The sequence below is a fragment of the Lucilia cuprina genome, chromosome 6, assembly GCF_022045245.1.
Source record: "Lucilia cuprina isolate Lc7/37 chromosome 6, ASM2204524v1, whole genome shotgun sequence".
Taxonomy (NCBI): domain Eukaryota; kingdom Metazoa; phylum Arthropoda; class Insecta; order Diptera; family Calliphoridae; genus Lucilia; species Lucilia cuprina.
This window is the reverse complement of record NC_060954.1, coordinates 40,557,327-40,577,313: the sequence shown is the minus strand read 5'-3', so window position 1 is coordinate 40,577,313 and position 19,987 is coordinate 40,557,327. Positions and strand designations below refer to the sequence as shown.

At 34.6% G+C, this 19,987-nt stretch overlaps 4 protein-coding genes across 4 annotated transcripts; 3 read left to right on the top strand and 1 right to left on the bottom strand.

Annotated features, from left to right (window-relative positions):
- Nucleotides 1-95: 95 nt before the first annotated feature.
- LOC111675752 (phenoloxidase 2-like) lies at nt 96-2,378 on the bottom strand. Its single transcript, XM_023436579.2, has 3 exons — nt 767-2,378; nt 474-709; nt 96-402 (listed from the first exon to the last, which is right to left on the bottom strand). Exons 1-3 carry the CDS (start codon nt 2,370-2,372, stop codon nt 187-189), a joined length of 2,058 nt encoding a protein of 685 aa, XP_023292347.2. The 5' UTR covers nt 2,373-2,378; the 3' UTR covers nt 96-186.
- Nucleotides 2,379-5,310: 2,932 nt separating this feature from the next.
- Nucleotides 5,311-7,651, top strand: LOC111675744 (phenoloxidase 2-like). The gene is made up of 3 exons (XM_023436571.2): nt 5,311-6,960; nt 7,022-7,257; nt 7,326-7,651. The coding sequence occupies exons 1-3, from the start codon at nt 5,355-5,357 to the stop codon at nt 7,539-7,541; spliced, it is 2,058 nt and encodes a 685-aa protein (XP_023292339.2). The 5' UTR covers nt 5,311-5,354; the 3' UTR covers nt 7,542-7,651.
- Nucleotides 7,652-9,816: 2,165 nt separating this feature from the next.
- On the top strand, nt 9,817-12,103 carry LOC111675746 (phenoloxidase 2-like). Its single transcript, XM_023436572.2, has 3 exons — nt 9,817-11,464; nt 11,522-11,757; nt 11,834-12,103. The coding sequence occupies exons 1-3, from the start codon at nt 9,859-9,861 to the stop codon at nt 12,047-12,049; spliced, it is 2,058 nt and encodes a 685-aa protein (XP_023292340.2). The 5' UTR covers nt 9,817-9,858; the 3' UTR covers nt 12,050-12,103.
- Nucleotides 12,104-14,623: 2,520 nt separating this feature from the next.
- Nucleotides 14,624-16,877, top strand: LOC111675751 (phenoloxidase 2). Its single transcript, XM_023436578.2, has 3 exons — nt 14,624-16,279; nt 16,341-16,576; nt 16,638-16,877. The coding sequence occupies exons 1-3, from the start codon at nt 14,674-14,676 to the stop codon at nt 16,851-16,853; spliced, it is 2,058 nt and encodes a 685-aa protein (XP_023292346.2). The 5' UTR covers nt 14,624-14,673; the 3' UTR covers nt 16,854-16,877.
- The last annotated feature ends 3,110 nt before the right edge of the window (nt 16,878-19,987 follow it).

Here is a 19,987-nt window from a genome sequence, read left to right as displayed (position 1 = left end):
AAAAAAGATGAAAATTTAGCTTCAATTTAAAAAAAATCTGGTAATTTTCGCAATAATACAACAAATGGGATAGCCTGTAAATATTGGTTCAATTATTTAGATTGTTTATTCAGATTTATTATAAGTATGATATCTTTTAATTTAAGATCAAATATAAAACATTCTAATTGATTTCAATATTTTTTCTCAATTTTGACGTTGAACAACTCTATTGGGATCATGACGAATGACAACATCTACAACACTCATGTTGGGAGTAAGGAAATTAACCAAACGATCAGCACCTTGGCGAGGCAAACGATCGAAGGGATAACCCATGGGACGACGATCAGGATAAAGACGATCACGTACACCACAATAGGAAGCAGCATCACTGCAAGCACCCACTAATTGTTGATCAACCTTTAAAATACAAACGAAATAATTAATAAACTATAAAAAAGAAACAATAAAATCACAAAGATTTTACTTACACGATCATCTTCATAGTTGGACACCATGACAAACAATTCACAATTCAAACCCTCTGGAAGACCCTTAGGAATCAACATGTTAGCTGGCCAGCCACAACCACAGAAATTGAATTCCAATTCATCGGCAGAACCGGCAGCAGGACGATTGGCATCTAAATTACGGTAAGTACGTTCAAATGGTATGGTAACACTGGATTCCGAAGAACGACGACGAATAGTATTTGGACCAGGATTCACTGTAAAGATAATTATTTAAAATATCACTTTAACCATATTTCTGCTTTATAACTTACATGACACAATAAATTTGTCCAATTCAACCATCAATAAACGTTGATCTCTCAACAACATCTGTTGACCTCTCTCGTCAGTCTTGGGTGCCAAGAATATACGTACTGTACCGAAACGTTGGGCACGACTGTTGTTATTGACATTGATGGTATAGGTGAAGGGAGTATGTTGCAAGTGAGTAAAACGAGCAAACACATTGCCTCTGGGTACGAAATCCATGCCTCTGGATAAATCAACATCAGATTGTTGGAAGAATGTTGACAAAACATTTGGGCGACCACCATCAGCGGCAACCTGAACACCAGAAATAGTAATACCATCATATTGCAATTGAGGCAATGTGTAGGCAGGCAAACGAGTCTTATGCTCTTGGAACATGTCATCAATAAATGCATGCCATCTATAGAAAACAGGATCACGCATAGCAGTAGCAGAGTCACCCATAACACCGAAAGATTCCAAATGACGATGATCAGGATCATGGGAATATGAAATGAATACATGACCCAAATTATGGAGATCACCATATAATGAACGATTGGGAGAGATAATTGAAGACTCCATCATATTACCCAAAATGTCAATACCACGTTGTTCATCCAGAGCAATGCGGTTGCCACTTTCATCGATAACGAAACCTTGGTGTATGGCATCGTAAATGCGATCACGCCATCTTTCCATATCAGCAACATCCAAATTAATTTGATCGAGTTCACGTCTTAAGTCGGAAATTACTGTGTTATCGAAACGTGGTGGCCAAGCTCTGCTAGCTACTAGGGAATCCATTTTTGGGAAATAACCCTCAGCAATGGGTTCACGGAAATTGTTAAATCTAGTAACACGAGCCAAATTGTTGCTAAAACGTTCCATATTATAACGAGCAATGATCTGTTGGTGCATGTAATAGAACAATTCACCACGACGATCCTTGGCAACAATAGAACGATCACCAGCTTCGAAAGGATATACCAAATGCCAATGCCAGTGATGCAAATTAATGCCCAAATCTTCACGGAAATACCACAAACGATGTTCGGGGTCTAAATCAGAGGCAGTATAATCTCTGGGTACAACTATTGGCATGCGTGAACCTTCAGCGACAACAGTGGCTTCTTCTCTCGCTTGACCTAATACTTTAGAGTCAACGTACTTTTCAGGGAAATTTTGGGCAAATGAAGGTAAATCCATGCCTTTGGTGTCTGGACGATGTAACAAAGCCACCGAGAGAGCATAATTGAAAAGGAAAGGATTCACACGATCACGAGCATAAACAGCAACACTTTGCAAATCATCAATTGTACGTAGACCCATGAAAATATCAATCAAACGTCCAGCAATACGTCTGTGACGAGGAACAAATAGTGAGAACTGCTCATCACGACCCAAGGACATGGGAATACGTAAATCAGGCAAAGCGATATCACGAACTGGAATACGTCTCTCAGCCTTATCACTGAAACGGCTCTGAACTTCATTGCCAATAGGACGATAACGATCGGTTAAGAACTTATCGGGCACATCGAAGACCGTACTGGTTGTACCCTTTTCCATGAACACAGGTTCATTGGGACGCTCGAACAATAGTAATAGATTTTGTTTGTAGGCCATTGTTAGTGTTAATAAATTTTAGCCGAATAAGAGTTTTAAAGAAAATATAACACAATATGACTTGGTTGTTTCACTTTTGAAACTGATGATTTCAGTTTGAGTTTTATTGTATTTATACTATTTTTCAGCTGTACTTACGCACATAACGCCTATCACTTTACGCACAATTTACTTCGGTTGATATCTTATGTGGTTTAGGGTTTTTTTTATCAGGGAAAATATTTTAGTTTGAAGAAATATTTCGAATTGTTGTCTTTGTATTTTTATTTATTCTAAGATTAAAATATTGAATATTCAAAATTGTATTAGTTCCACAACTAGTTTTAGAACGCATTATTATAGTCTAAACTCGATCTACTTTGGCGTTGAGACCAATGATCTTTGTTGGAAATTGTCACCTTCAGAACTGGTTCTGAGGAAGCGTTATAGTGTCGACACTAGTTCTTTTGGATGGTTATGGAACTTGTTCTATAATTAATGATTTTTGCTCGAATTTGTCAACCTCAAAACTAGTTCTAGGGATGCTTTACAGAACGTATATACTTTATTTAAAAACAGTTCATTTTTTCAGCGTTTTTTGTTCGAAATTATTAATGTTAAGTCTAATTTTGGGAAACTGTTGAGGAATTTTTGTTATTATTGTACCAAAAATTTTTAGAAAACTTTTCTTATATAAAATTTATCTGTTAAACTATTTTTTGCACAGGATATAAAAAAGTCATCAGCTAACTTCCCCTTCTTCCGGTACAATTCCTTTAGGGTATGTTTATGAATTTTTAATTTTTTACATATTTTTCCATTGAACTAGTGTAGTATCAATATAAAATTAATGTCAAAGAACTAGTTCCTTGAAAATTCTTTAGAAGTATTTTAGAACCATAACAATGTTTCGAGGAACGGGTGTTGTTTAAGAATCTGAAGTGGTTCTCTTTGCATTCGATCTAGAACAAGTTGTTTTTAGAACAAGGTCGAAAAATTTTCCTGGGATGTATTTTTTTCGTTGTTATATTATATTATTTAAATTGCTATTCAAAATATGTTGTTAGTATGTTTTTTTTACATATTGGAATATTTAACATAATTATGAACTCAAAAGCCTTATTCGTGTAGTGATTCTGAGCCGTTTGGTATACTTTTAGATGAATGCAGGACAAATGTTTTTAGGTGTTAGCACAAACGATTGTGATGAGGATATGAATATCGAAGTGCTTAACGTAAACTCCGTCCCTATTTCACGGTGATATTTCATGCAGTATACGTGTAATTTGCTCAAGTACTTGAGATATCTAATCTCTGACCATTGCTGTGCTGTTGCTTAATTTCCGAGAAACAAAAACTTCTGTGTACAACCACGCATATGGAATGGCCTCTATTGAGCCGGCATCAAATAAGCCGAAGCATTTGTTCGTACTCACAGAGAACAAACTGTGGTAAATCTGATATGAACACGGTTTAATTAGAAGATAACTTCTAACGACCCAGCACACTTCTAATTCATCCGACACTCTTATACTTTTCAGATCATACATAGACACTGAAGGAAAATTTTATAGTATCACTTTGCAGTGATAACTTTCATCTCTCATATATCAACTCAGCACACTCTCATCAAGAGCAATATCCCATACACTCATTCTTCATTCATTCTGTATCATATACCAACCCATTTCCAACGCTTTGTCCCACAGTAACTCTTCTGTGGGGTGTCTGATATCATAATCACAGAACTTATCTCGAAATAAAGTCTTTACAATGCATTAGTCTTTTAACCGCAATACACTCTTCCTGCGAATTTGAATTTTAATCACAGCCACTACGTGGATCTCTAAGGAACCTCAATCAAATGACCTGCGTTTAATTGGCCACACGTAATACCAGTTTATGAGGTTCTCGGGTTCGAACCCATGTCAAATCATTCCAAAGTTTCTAAGTCCATTAAGACATGTCCGTCCGCCTGCCCGGCTGGCTGTCTGTTCATGTAAACCTTGTATGAAAGGTTACGGAACGCAGTTTTCAAGATATTTTGATAAAACTTTCACAAAATATTTAAAATGGTTGAAATCGGTCCATTTGCATTGAAGATTTTTTAACAATCGGTCCTTTTTTGACCCTATCTCCCGTACAAACCCACCTTTAAAAAAAGTTTTAAACGTCCACAATAGACTTATAACTGTTAGAATTGCAATTAAATCCTTCAAAACCAACTCTTATATAAAAATATATATTCTTTCCCCACACTTAATGAGGATCAGACCATGTCCGTAAATTTCAACATAAAAGTTTCTTTATGAAAAATATATAAATTTTAAAATATACTTATGATGTAGGGTAACCTATAGTTGGCCATACCCGACTGTACTTTTCTACTTGTTTAGATTATAAAATTCAAGATAATAAGAAACATAGGAACATCTAAAGTTTTAGCATTATCCAAGAATGTTAACCCATAAACTGTAAAGGTCAAACATAAGTTATGAAATATTGAAATTTTTCTTAGAAACCATCATTAAATTATATATTATTTTTAATCGATTTAAATGAAACTTATGAAAAATACATAATAAAGATCCATACTTTTGATGATATTGAAATAACTCAAAATTAACCCTTAAACGTAAATATATTCAATACTATATACCGATATAAAGAAATAACGATACAGATACTTTTACAAACCTCATTTAGATCGCCTGTGTAATTACTTCTATTACAATAATATGATTACAACTTAAATATGTAATGAATAAACTGATAAAAAACTAAACCGCAAAAAAGTGCGTGAAGAGATATATAGATTATAAATGCGTGAAAGTACTGAACTATATTTAAGTATAAATACTAAAAACATTTTAATTTAAGTCATGAGTTTCTGTACTGAAACTCACCCAGTAAGAACTTAAATAAAATTTCTGAGAATTTTTGAAGATTATTTAAAAAATCGTCAACTATTTTAATACTTTGTAATTGAATTCAAAAAACAAAATGGCTAACAAAGAAAATTTGTTACTTTTGTTCGAGCGCCCCAGTGAACCTGTGTTCATGGAAAAGGGTACAACCAGCACTGTTTTCGATATTCCCGATAAGTTTTTGACAGATCGTTATCGTCCTATTGGCAGTGAAGTCCAAAGTCGTTATGGTGATAAAGCTGAGAGGCGCATTCCAGTACGTGATATCGCTTTGCCTGATTTACGTATTCCCATGTCCTTGGGTCGTGATGAGCAGTTCTCACTATTTGTTCCTCGTCACAGACGTATTGCTGGACGTTTGATTGATATTTTCATGGGTCTACGTACAATTGATGATTTGCAAAGTGTTGCTGTTTATGCTCGTGATCGTGTGAATCCTTTCCTTTTCAACTATGCCCTCTCTGTGGCTTTGTTACATCGTCCCGACACCAAAGGCATGGATTTGCCTTCATTTGCCCAAAATTTCCCGGAAAAGTACGTTGACTCCCAAGTATTAGGAAAAGTTAGAGAAGAAGCAACTATTGTGGCTGAAGGTTCTCGCATGCCTATTGTCGTACCCAGAGATTATACTGCCTCTGATTTGGAACCCGAACATCGTTTGTGGTATTTCCGTGAAGATTTGGGCATTAATTTACATCACTGGCATTGGCATTTGGTTTATCCTTTCGAAGCTGGTGATCGTTCTATTGTTGCCAAGGATCGTCGTGGTGAATTGTTCTATTACATGCACCAACAGATCATTGCTCGTTATAATATGGAACGTTTTAGTAACAATTTGGCTCGCGTTACTAGATTTAATAATTTCCGTGAGCCCATTGCTGAAGGTTATTTCCCTAAAATGGATTCCCTAGTAGCTAGTCGTGCCTGGCCACCACGTTTCGATAACACAGTCATTTCTGATTTAAAGCGTGAACTGGATCAAATTAATTTGGATGTTGCCGATATGGAAAGATGGCGTGATCGCATTCTTAGCGCAATCGATCAAGGTTTCGTCATCGATGAAAGTGGCAACCGCATAGCTTTGGACGAGCAACGTGGTATTGATATTTTGGGTAATATGATGGAGTCTTCAATTATTTCTCCCAATCGTTCTTTATACGGTGATCTTCACAATATGGGACATGTATTCATTTCATATTCCCATGATCCTGATCATCGTCATTTGGAATCTTTTGGTGTTATGGGTGACTCTGCTACTGCTATGCGTGATCCAGTTTTCTATAGATGGCATGCATTTGTTGATGACATTTTCCAGGAGCACAAAACACGCTTGCCTGCCTACTCGTTGCCACAATTACAATATGATGGTATTACTATTTCCGGCGTTCAGGTTGCCGCTGATGGTGGTCGTCCAAATGTTCTGTCAACATTTTTCCAACAATCTGATGTAGATTTATCTAGAGGCATGGATTTCGTACCCAGAGGCAATGTTTTTGCTCGTTTTACTCATTTGCAACATACTCCTTTCACCTATACCATCAATGTCAATAACAATAGTCGTGCACAACGTTTCGGTACAGTACGTATATTCTTGGCCCCCAAGACTGACGAGAGGGGTCAACAGATGTTGTTGAGAGATCAACGTTTATTAATGGTTGAATTGGACAAATTTATTGTGTCATGTAAGTTTGAAAATCTGATTATTTTTTGATAACCCAGATCTAATTTTCTGTTTTCTTATAGTGAATCCTGGTCAAAATACCATTCGACGTCGTTCTTCGGAATCTAGTGTTACCATACCGTTTGAACGTACTTACCGTAATTTGGATGCCAATCGTCCTGCTGCCGGTTCTGCTGCTGAGTTGGAATTCAATTTCTGTGGTTGCGGTTGGCCAGCAAATATGTTGATTCCTAAGGGTCTTCCAGAGGGTATGAATTGTGAACTCTTTGTAATGGTGTCCAACTATGAAGATGATCGTGTAAGTAAAATATATGTGATTTTATTGTTTAGTATTTAATTAAATTAAATTAAATTTCTATTTTAAAGGTTGATCAACAATTGGTGGGTGCCTGCAGTGATGCTGCTTCCTACTGTGGTGTTCGTGATCGTCTCTATCCCGATCGTCGTCCTATGGGTTATCCTTTCGATCGTTTACCTCGTCAAGGTGCTGATCGTTTGGTTAATTTCCTAACTCCTAACATGAGTGTTGTAGATGTTGTTATTCGTCATGATCCTAATAGAATTGTACAACGTCCAAATTAAATCAAATAATAAGTATTGATTAAATGAGAATATCAGTAGCATCAATTTAAATATCATTATGAAATAATATGTTTAGTTGTTAAAGTTTAAATAAAACATATTTCGATGCCAATTTCTGCTCAATTTTAAAAATTTATTTTAATTTATATGTTTGAATTAAATAGGATTTTCTAATATGTTTTTTAATACCCAAATGCTATCCCTATTTATTCTAGTATTTTATAGAATATTTTTTGACAAGATCGGTCTCGAAATCATATCATCGATGTAACTAATTATATGATCTTAGCAAAAATTATTCCACACTATCCAATAGGACTAACAATTGACCAAATTTATTCCGTTTGGATGATATTGGTTTCAAAAGTTGGAATTGCTACATATACATTTGTATTCTGATGTTGATAATGGTTAGAATAAATGTATTTTCTATGGTTCCCATAAGTGACCCTTATATGGGTGTATATTTAGAAATTTGTCATGACACGGTTAATTTTTAATAGGAACTTTATATAAGAATTTATCAAAGAATAATAGTATGAATTCATTTTAATTGAATTTTATCCCAATAGTTTAGTCTTTGAGTTATTACCAAGGCAAGGATTTCTTTAAAAATGCATTTTTGTAGTCAGTAACTCGAAATAACTTTAAACTATTTTTCTTTTCGAATCAAAGAATTTGCTACAAAATGCCATCGATTTGTTGTTGCATATTTTACTATAATTGCATAAATTGCATATTTTGCTTTAAATTGCATATAAATTGCATATTTCCAAAATTTTTATAGTTTTATTTAATTTTTAAAATCGCCATAGTGCGAAAGGTATCTTGAGTTTGTGCTGCTAATTGTAACGTCTAAAATATTGGTCCTCAAAGTATTGGTTTAGTACCAATTTTTGAGTCTGTCCATCTTTGTGCCCATATAAAAACATAACTTGATGAAATTATGTTCTTACATCTCTCTCACGTCCATAATTCACTAAAAAACAGTAACAAACGATTAAATTTGGAAGAAATATAATGAATACAAAAATACATTCATTCACCAAATTTTATTAGAATTGCTATTAAGTTTTACACTTTAAGAAATTAAATATATAAATTTCTTTGTTTTTATATTTGTTATTCTCGATGTCGTGGTTCCGTTAAAGTGGTATTATAGTACATAAAGTTCTTAAAAACCTGTATATTTGTTGTCAAAAACTTAAGATCTGAATATCTGTTAATATGAAACTTCACAAAGAAATATTTTTTGGTGCATATTTTTCACATTTTTAGTGCATATTTTCCCATTTTATAATGCATATTATAATCACACATTTTCAAATTTTTCAGTGCATGAAAATCCTTGCCTTGGTTATTACTATTAAATGACTATACATAATGAAAGTTTATATTATTTTAATTAAAAATTTGAAATAACAGCAATCGGTGTCAAGTTATAGGAAAAGAACTAACTTCTATAATGTTAAAACTTCAAATATATTGTGCACTACTTTTTATGGGAAAATGCTGGAGAAAAACCTTTTCATATAGATCTAAGATTGTCCATTTTATTGTTCTGTATTAGATCTAATTTGATGACAGGAAGAAGAGTATAAGTCGAATAACACTTTGTGCTAAGTCTGGTATGTGTAGTGTAAACTATATTCAGGAAGGAAATTCTATACGATACCTTACATCATTCAACTAAGCAAATATATATTGAGAAAAATATGCCATAAAATCACTCCAAGTACTCCGGTGGATGATGTCCACATTCAACATCCATTCCATATCATACCATAACTCATTTACAATGAGTTATGGTTATAGTATACCGATTGGTATACTTTAAGGTGGGTATAGGACTAATATTATTGTGCGTTACAAACATCAGCACAAACCCTCCCCACTAAAGTGATGTAGGGTATAATTAAAGGGTAGAAGAACCCTTAATTATTATTTAGGTATAATTTAAAAAAATCGCTGTCAAAAAATAAAAACTACACTGCAATCTATGTTTAGCTCAAAAAAACAAAAACCAAAACACTATCTTTACTATTTTATCTTTTTGACAAAAACTAAGTACTAGTTTACACCGGAATGTTATTTTATTTAAAAACAAACCTAAACCGCATAAAAACGATAGGAGTGTGCGTGAAATAATAAATGCATGCGTAAATATTAACACAAATTGGTATAAATATTACGGAAATTTCAAGTAAAAGTATCAGTTTCAAAAGTGAAACGTACTAAAAAAGACCGTTTTATAATTGAAAACTATTTTAACTATAACACTTAAAGTTTATTACTAAACTAAAGACATCCTTCAAAAATGGCCAACAAACAAAATCTATTACTTTTGTTCGAGCGTCCCAATGAACCTGTGTTCATGGAAAAGGGCACAACCAGCACGGTCTTCGATGTTCCCGATAAGTTCTTAACCGATCGTTATCGTCCTATTGGCAATGAAGTTCAGAGCCGTTTCGGTGATAAGGCTGAGAAACGTATTCCAGTGCGTGATATTGCCTTGCCTGATTTACGTATTCCCATGTCGTTGGGTCGTAATGAGCAGTTCTCACTATTTGTTCCTCGTCACAGACGTATTGCTGGACGTTTGATTGATATTTTCATGGGTCTACGTACAATTGATGATTTGCAAAGTGTTGCTGTCTACGCTCGTGATCGTGTGAATCCTTTTCTTTTCAATTATGCTCTCTCGGTGGCTTTGTTACATCGTCCCGACACTAAAGGCATGGATTTACCTTCATTTGCTCAGAATTTCCCCGAAAAGTATGTTGACTCTAAAGTATTAGGACAAGTGAGAGAAGAAGCCACTATTGTCCCCGAACGTTCTCGTATGCCAATTGTGGTACCTAGAGATTACACCGCATCTGATTTGGATCCCGAACATCGTTTGTGGTATTTCCGTGAAGATTTGGGTATTAATTTACATCACTGGCATTGGCATTTGGTATATCCTTTCGAAGCTGGTGATCGTTCTATTGTTGCCAAGGATCGTCGTGGTGAATTGTTCTATTACATGCACCAACAGATCATTGCTCGTTATAATATGGAACGTTTTAGCAACAATTTGGCTCGTGTTACCAGATATAACAATTTCCGTGAACCCATTGCTGAAGGTTACTTCCCTAAAATGGATTCCCTAGTAGCTAGTCGCGCTTGGCCACCACGTTTCGATAACACTGTCATTTCTGACTTAAGACGTGAACTGGATCAAATTAATTTGGATGTTGCCGATATGGAAAGATGGCGTGATCGCATTTACGATGCCATACACCAAGGTTTCGTTATTGATGAAAGTGGCAACCGCATTGCTCTGGATGAACAACGTGGTATTGATATTTTGGGTAATATGATGGAATCTTCAATTATCTCTCCCAATCGATCATTATATGGTGATCTCCATAATTTGGGTCATGTATTCATTTCATATTCCCATGATCCTGATCATCGTCACTTAGAATCATTTGGTGTTATGGGTGACTCTGCTACTGCTATGCGTGATCCTGTTTTCTATAGATGGCATGCATTTATTGATGATATCTTCCAAGAGCATAAAACACGCTTGCCTCCCTATACATTGCCTCAATTGCAATATAATGGTATTACTATTTCTGGTGTTCAGGTTGCCGCTGATGGTGGTCGTCCAAATGTTCTATCAACTTTCTTCCAACAATCCGATATTGATTTATCCAGAGGCATGGATTTCGTACCCAGAGGCAATGTCTTTGCTCGTTTTACTCACTTGCAACATACTCCCTTTACCTATACCATCAATGTCAATAACAATAGTCGTGCCCAACGTTTCGGTACAGTACGTATATTCTTGGCACCCAAGACTGACGAGAGAGGTCAACAGATGTTGTTGAGAGATCAACGTTTATTGATGGTTGAATTGGACAAATTTATTGTGTCATGTAAGTTATAAAGCAGAAATGTGGTTAAAGTGATATTTTAAATAATTATCTTTACAGTGAATCCTGGTCAAAATACCATTCGTCGTCGTTCTTCGGAATCCAGTGTTACCATACCATTTGAACGTACTTACCGTAATTTGGATGCCAATCGTCCTGCTGCCGGTTCTGCTGATGAATTGGAATTCAATTTCTGTGGTTGTGGCTGGCCTGCAAATATGTTGATTCCTAAGGGTCTACCAGAGGGTATGCGTTGTGAACTCTTTGTCATGGTGTCCAACTATGAAGATGATCGTGTAAGTAGAATTAAAGTGATTTTAATTTTAAATTTCAATTGTATGTTGTAATATTTATTTCATTTTTAATTAACAGGTTGATCAACAGTTGGTGGGTGCTTGCAGTGATGCTGCTTCTTATTGTGGTGTACGTGATCGTCTCTATCCCGATCGTCGTCCCATGGGTTATCCCTTCGATCGCTTGCCTCGTCAAGGTGCAGATCGTCTGGTCAATTTCCTGACTCCTAACATGAGTGTTGTAGATGTTGTCATCCGTCATGATCCCAACAGAATTGTACAACGTCAAAATTAATATAATTATTGAGAATTAAAGAATTAATAACAAATGTAATATTTTATAATTAACTAAAATTTAAATAAACTAATTGAAATAAAATTGATATTAAAAACTTAAACCCAACAAAAATTGTATTAGTTCCATAACTAGTTGTAAAACTCATGCTTATAGCCTGTACTCGTTGAGTTTAGCATTTAGGCCAATGATTTATTTTCGAAATTGTCACCTTCGGAACTGGTTCTGAGGAAGCCTTATGAAGTAGACACTTATTCTTTGGAACGGTTCTGAAACGAGTTCTTTAATCAAATAATTTTGTTCGAATTTACCAACCTCGAAACTAAACAGTTATATATAGCACCAACTGTAAAGGAATTATTATTGTTGTACCAATCTTATTATTTTAAAATTCATGATTATTCTGCCACGTATAATATAAACAATTTTTTCTACAGGATATACACAATCAGGTGATAACTTTAATTTTCCCCGGCGCAATACAATGAGGTATATTTGTAAAGCCTCATAATTCAGTTAAATGCAGAAATACACATATGAATGGCTTTTTTTATTTTGATAAAAAAATGTTAAAAATCGATGTTTTGATCGTTTAAAAAAAGTGAGAAAAGGAAGGCTTTATAAGCATTATAATTTCAGATAGAGTCGTTGGAAATACTATATCATTATTTTATACCCTACACTACCATAATGTGGGGAGTATAATAAGTTTGTAACATTCACAAAAATATAGCTCCCATCTGAAATATACCGATAGAATCACTATCAAAGTCTCGTCCGTTGATCCAATTACTTGGTTGCGCACGTAAAGCTTGTACTCAAGGACAGGCCGCGATTTAAAAGCGCTTTGAGAATATTTGAAATCGATTTATTATCATGTAGGCTTAATAAAACTTTACAATCGATACAACTAATTTTAAAAATATTTTTATACCCTTCACCACTTTTGTGAGAAGGGTATACTGCGTCTATGCTGATGTTTATAACGCATAAAAATATTGATCCAATAATGTCGTCTTAGAGTATCCCAAACGGCTCAAAATCATTTTCCGAGTCGATCTTGCAATCAAACTACAGGTCGCAGTTTTGAAGACAATTTAATGAAATTTGGTACATAATATTATATTGTCCCAGGGACGAAATGGTGAAATTGGTTATGATCGGTCCATTATTTCACCTAGCCCACATATAACAGAACCAGCCGAATAGGGCTTGTAAACCTTGTAATCAAACTGCAGGTCACAATTTTGAAGATAATTCAATGAAATTTGGCACATGATATTCTATGGTACCGTAGACGACACCTATTGAAAATGATTAACATTATTTCACCTAATCCCCATGCAACTGAACTCGCCGAATAGGGCTTTTAAGTTGATAAATATGTTTAATATACTCGTATCTCGCCAAAAAGGGTAGATGATAATCATGAACTTTATAATTATAGGACCTCATTGGACATCAAAGTCCCCTTTAAAAATTTTACTTAAATTTCCACAAATTTGTTCAACAATAAATGGCTTAAGTATATATGAAATGCTTTATTATGAAAACTAAAACACATATTTTTGTAACAGGTGTAGGGTATTATATGGTCGGCCTCGCCCAACTATAATTTCTTACTTGTTGATACTATTTTTTTAAAAATCGGGCCTCATTTGACACTTGTCATTCACCTTTTCGAAAATGAATTAGACATTTACAATTGACTTATCTCAGCAAAAAAGGAAGTACTTCCAAAAGTATAACATTTATCGCCACTTAAAAGAGCAGAACTAATTGAATTTGCTTACCTTCTGAGGAGGTAATGTTAACAACTTCCGAAGAAGCGATAATAATAAAATTTTAAACGAAGTACTTTCAAAAGAATAACATTAATTACCACTTCAAAAGCAGTTAATAAGTTAATGTGTTTACCTTCTGCGGAAGTGATGTATATTGACTTCCAAGTAAGTGAAAAGAATCCAATTTTGTTTAAAATTTAAGGTACTGAATTTTTTTGAATTAAACCTATTTAATTTTAGAGTTAATTGATATTTATGTTAATATTATTTAAGTCAAATTAGTTTTATTCCATAATACTACAATTTCACTTCCTAATAACTTCCAAAAAATGAACATAAAAGTTACTTCCTTAGAATGACTTCAGATGTAGTGAATTTGGAATCAAATAACAAGAATCAAATAAATAATAAATAAATAAATTAATATCATCACTTCTTTATATCTTTTTCAGAACTTCTATGGAGTAAATTCTACTTCTTTTTCGCTTCTTTGGAAGTTCATTTTTTGATTTTATGAGTTAAAAAATGTCAAAATAGGGCTTCTGTATTGTTCTGACTAAAATTTTAAATATCAATATTATAAAAAAACAAACCTATTTATCATCTTATCATTTGCACAAACAATTTTTTTAAACCAAAAAAAAAAAAAAAAAAACAAACCGCAGAAAATAGATACGAATGTGCGTAAAGTGATAAATATATGCGTAAATTTAAACACAATTTAGTATAAATATTGAGGAAATTTCAACTTAAATTGTGAGTTTCAAAAGTGAAACCCAACAAGTTATATCGTTTTAGATCTGAAATACTTTCAAATAAACTGACATAGTCCTTTCAAAAATGGCCAACAAACAAAATCTGTTACTTTTGTTCGAGCGTCCCAATGAACCTGTGTTCATGGAAAAGGGTACAACTAGTACGGTCTTCGATGTACCCGACAAGTTCTTAACCGATCGTTATCGTCCTATTGGCAATGAAGTTCAGAGCCGTTTCGGTGATAAGGCTGAGAAACGTATTCTAGTTCGTGATATTGCTTTGCCTGATTTACGTATTCCCATGTCCTTGGGTCGTGATGAGCAGTTCTCACTATTTGTTCCTCGTCACAGACGTATTGCTGGACGTTTGATTGATATTTTCATGGGTCTACGTACAATAGATGATTTACAAAGTGTTGCTGTTTATGCTCGTGATCGTGTGAATCCTTTCCTTTTCAACTATGCTCTCTCTGTGGCTTTGTTACATCGTCCCGACACCAAAGGAATGGATTTGCCTTCATTTGCTCAAAATTTCCCCGAAAAGTACGTTGACTCTAAAGTATTAGGTCAAGCGAGGGAAGAAGCCACTGTTGTCTCCGAAGGCTCTCGTATGCCAATTGTAGTACCTAGAGACTATACTGCATCTGATTTAGATCCCGAACATCGTTTGTGGTATTTCCGTGAAGATTTGGGCATTAATTTACATCACTGGCATTGGCATTTGGTGTATCCTTTCGAAGCTGGTAACCGTTCTATCGTTGCCAAGGATCGTCGCGGTGAATTGTTCTATTACATGCACCAGCAGATCATTGCTCGCTATAATATGGAACGTTTTAGCAACAACTTAGCTCGTGTTACCAGATACAACAATTTCCGTGAACCCATTGCTGAGGGTTATTTCCCTAAAATGGATTCCCTGGTAGCTAGCCGAGCTTGGCCACCACGTTTCGATAACACTGTCATTTCTGACTTAAGGCGTGAATTGGATCAAATTAATTTAGATGTTGCCGATATGGAAAGATGGCGTGATCGCATTTACGATGCCATACACCAAGGTTTTGTTATTGATGAGAGTGGCAACCGCATTGCTCTGGATGAACAACGTGGTATTGATATTTTGGGTAACATGATGGAGTCTTCAATTATCTCTCCCAATCGTTCATTATATGGTGATCTCCATAACTTGGGTCATGTATTGATTTCATATTCCCATGATCCTGATCATCGTCATTTGGAATCTTTCGGTGTTATGGGTGACTCTGCAACAGCTATGCGTGATCCAGTTTTCTACAGATGGCATGCATTTATTGACGATATCTTCCAAGAGCACAAAACACGCTTGCCTGCCTACACATTGCCCCAATTACAGTATGATGGTATTACTATTTCTGGTGTTCAGGTTGCCGCTGATGGTGGTCGTCCAAATGTTCTGTCAACCTTCTTCCAACAATCTGATGTTGATTTATCTAGAGGCATGGATTTCGTACCTAGAGGCAATGTGTTTGCTCGTTTCACTCATTTACAACATACTCCCTTCACTTATACCATCAATGTCAATAACAATAGTCGTGCCCAACGTTTCGGTACAGTACGTATATTCTTGGCACCCAAGACTGACGAGAGAGGTCAACAGATGTTGTTGAGAGATCAACGGTTATTGATGGTTGAATTGGACAAATTTATTGTGTCATGTAAGTTTCAAAATCTGATTGTTTTATAATAGTCCAGATCTAATTTTGACTTTTCTTATAGTGAATCCTGGTCAAAATACCATTCGACGTCGTTCTACGGAATCCAGCGTTACCATACCATTTGAACGTACTTACCGTAATTTGGATGCCAATCGTCCTGCAGCTGGTTCTGCTGACGAATTGGAATTCAATTTCTGTGGTTGTGGTTGGCCGGCAAATATGTTGATTCCTAAGGGTCTTCCAGAGGGTATGAATTGTGAATTGTTTGTTATGGTCTCGAACTATGAAGACGATCGAGTAAGTAAATTTTAGTAACTCAATGGTGTGCTGTAATATTTATATTGTTTGTATTTTAAAGGTTGATCAACAATTGGTGGGTGCCTGCAGTGATGCCGCTTCCTATTGCGGTGTTCGTGATCGTCTCTATCCCGATCGTCGTCCTATGGGTTATCCCTTCGATCGTTTACCTCGCCAAGGTGCTGATCGTCTGGTCAATTTCCTTACTCCCAACATGAGTGTTGTAGATGTTGTTATTCGTCATGATCCTAACAGAATTGTACAACGTCCAAATTAATTCCGATTTGAAGTGAAAGATGAATAAGATATTGGAATATTTTTGAGTTTATATTAATGCAATAGTAATGAATGTGTTTTAATTCAGTTTTAATAAAACGTAATTTTTATTCGAAAATTTTTTTGTTTATTTTTTAACAATTTACAATGATTAGGACCGCTAAAGTTATTTTGTGAAAGGGGACTTTATATGAGTGTTAAGTATGGACCGATTCTTGTTAAGTTTAATAAAGAGATTTTAGGCCCAATTAAATTTGTTCATGTTGTATTTACTTGCTCTACTGGCAATTTTGAAACCAGTTATAGAAGCTCTCTAGTTCGTTCGGTTTGGACTCGTGTTTTCAACAGACAGGCGGTCCGGCATGTCTAGATCGTTTAAGAATCTAATGATTTAGTATATAATTTTATGGGATCAATATTTGGATGTGTTACAAACGAAATGACAAAATCAATATAACATCATATATTAGTCTAATAAGATCTTACTAATAATGTGTTATATAAATACTTTATAATTCATTAGAATTCTTGACTGTTGTCTTGCTACAGATTCTAAGTACGCTTTTTTATGTGATTTACAGCGATTACTTTTTATAATTACTTGTAAGGGGTTTTAAAGTACCTACTTGTCTTCAATAACATCACTATGTTAAAATAATCACTTATTGCATATTTTATAAGTAAATTTCAACATTTTGACACCGTTATCCTTGTTATAAAAGGTTTTTGCTGGATACAACAATTCAATCTACCGGGAAATTATTGATCGGCCTTAATTTCATTATGAAACTATTTTAAATAAAAACAAGTACGAAATTATAGTCGGGCGAGGCCGAACATGTAATACCCTACACGTTTTACAGAAATAAAATGCCATAATAAAGCATTTAAGTTCAATTGTATCTTGCCTCAGATATACATACTTAAGCCGTTTATTGTTGAATAAAATTGTGGACATTTTACTAAAATTTTCAAGGGGGACTTTTCATATGGGCTAGGGTTATATGAGGGCCTATTATTATGGATTTCGTGAGGGCCATCAAGTCTAGTATAGAACATGGTTTTGCAACTTTTTGACGAGATATGAGTATATTAAACATAATTATGAACTTAAAAGCCCTATTTGGCGAGTTCCGTTGTACGGGGGATAGGTAAAATAATGTTCGATGTTACCCATTTTCAATATGCTTCGTCTACGGTACCATTAAACACCACGTGCCAAATTTCATTGAATTATCTTCAAAATTGTGTCCTGTAGTTTGATTACAAGGTTTACAAGCCCTATTCGGGGATTCAGTTATACAGGGGCTAGGTGAAATAATAGGCTGATCTTAACGATTTTCAATAGGCTTGGTCCCAGGGACAATATAAGGTTAATTCCAAATTGCATCGAATGATCTTTAAAATTGCGACCTGTAGTTTGATTAGAAGGTTTACATGGACGGACGGACATAGCTAAACCGACTAAGAAATAATTCTAAGCCGATTGATATACTTTTAGGTGGGTATACGACCAATATTATTGTGCGTTACAAACATCAGCACAAACTCCCCACTAAAGTGGTGTAGGGTATAAATATTATTTTAGGAGGGTAATTGTGCCCACAAGAAAACACTTTCAGTTTTTATAATTTCTTATCAGTACAGTACTGCGTTAAGAATAATTATATAGAAAACACAACACATGTTGGACAATATTCATAAAACACAAAATGCACTTTAAAAAATGTGGGAATTATAAAACAAATGCGTGCAATATTTGACAAAGTCGAATTGATAATATGTATGTACCTAAGTAAGTAAGTAAGATCTTATCTTGCTCACTATCTATTCTTGCTATCTTTGATATTCTATTTTAAAAAATTCAGTCTTCATTATGTCGAACTGTTTTGCATTCACTTTGCTAAACTTCCTCAAACTGTCTATTTTCGGTGAATATGCTGATAAAAGAATACCGATCTACATAAAACCTTAACAGTAGGTCGACTTTAACAATTTTCCTTATTCATACACGGCATATATGGCCATTTTTGTTTTTGTTGTATGCTATGATGCATGCATGTTTTGATGCACGCTAAAACACTGAATGATTTCCAAAGTGTAGCTGTATATTCTCGATCGATTAAATTCTCACTTGTTAATGTCTGCTCTCTCTCGGTAGCATTACTAAATCGGAACCATACTAGCGGCTAAGATTTGCTATCGCAGGTTTTCCCTTTGTAGGTGTCAAAGTATTTCAGCTTCTAAGAGACATATATATAGGATATATTATACCCGAGAGTTTGCGCGTGACAATTTTGGTGCCCTATAATACGTTTCGTATATTGGACACTTAACATAGTTTATGGTATTTTCGTGAAGATTTGCACATTAATCTATATTATTAAAACTTGCATTTGGTGTGTTCCTTAGAGGCTAATGATCGCAGTATGATGATAAAGAATAATCATATTTTACTATAGTAATTTCCAAATCATTGCTCGTTATATATGTTAAACGTTTTTTTTTAACATTTAAAGCGAGTTTTTTGAAATCGTTCTTTCTTCTCACGCTACAATAATGCCACCATTGTCAATGTTAATCGTGAGCAACAGAAAATAAAAGTCTCTATTGCCGACTTGCAATTAAGCCGTGATCATATACATGATCATTTAGATGAATAAAATCTTATTGATATATCGTTTAACATGGCTTATCATTCTTTTTACAATGATATCCGTAATATGTTACATTTCCTTATTTCGTTTTGTCATGATCCGCAAAATGTTTATCTGTAATAGTATAGTATTATAGAAGATCTAGACAGAGTGCAGCACAATTGAATTTGGAAGACATAATGATAACGTATGGCCAAGATCAAAGAGATCAAATACTTATATCCTACACCATTATTGTGCTTAAGGCTGGCACAAGTCGTGGAAATTTAATTCGGTCCATTATTAAACCATACCTCATAAAATCATACCTTCCGATTTGGGTTATGTCAAATATAACATATCGTAATAATTAGCTCACATTTGATGCTAGGAAAATGACCTAAATGCTAATTTGGTATCACGATCACCATTATTATCATGAAATTCAGCATAAACTTTGTAAATATTTAAATCCATCTTCCGCACTGATACGGATCGC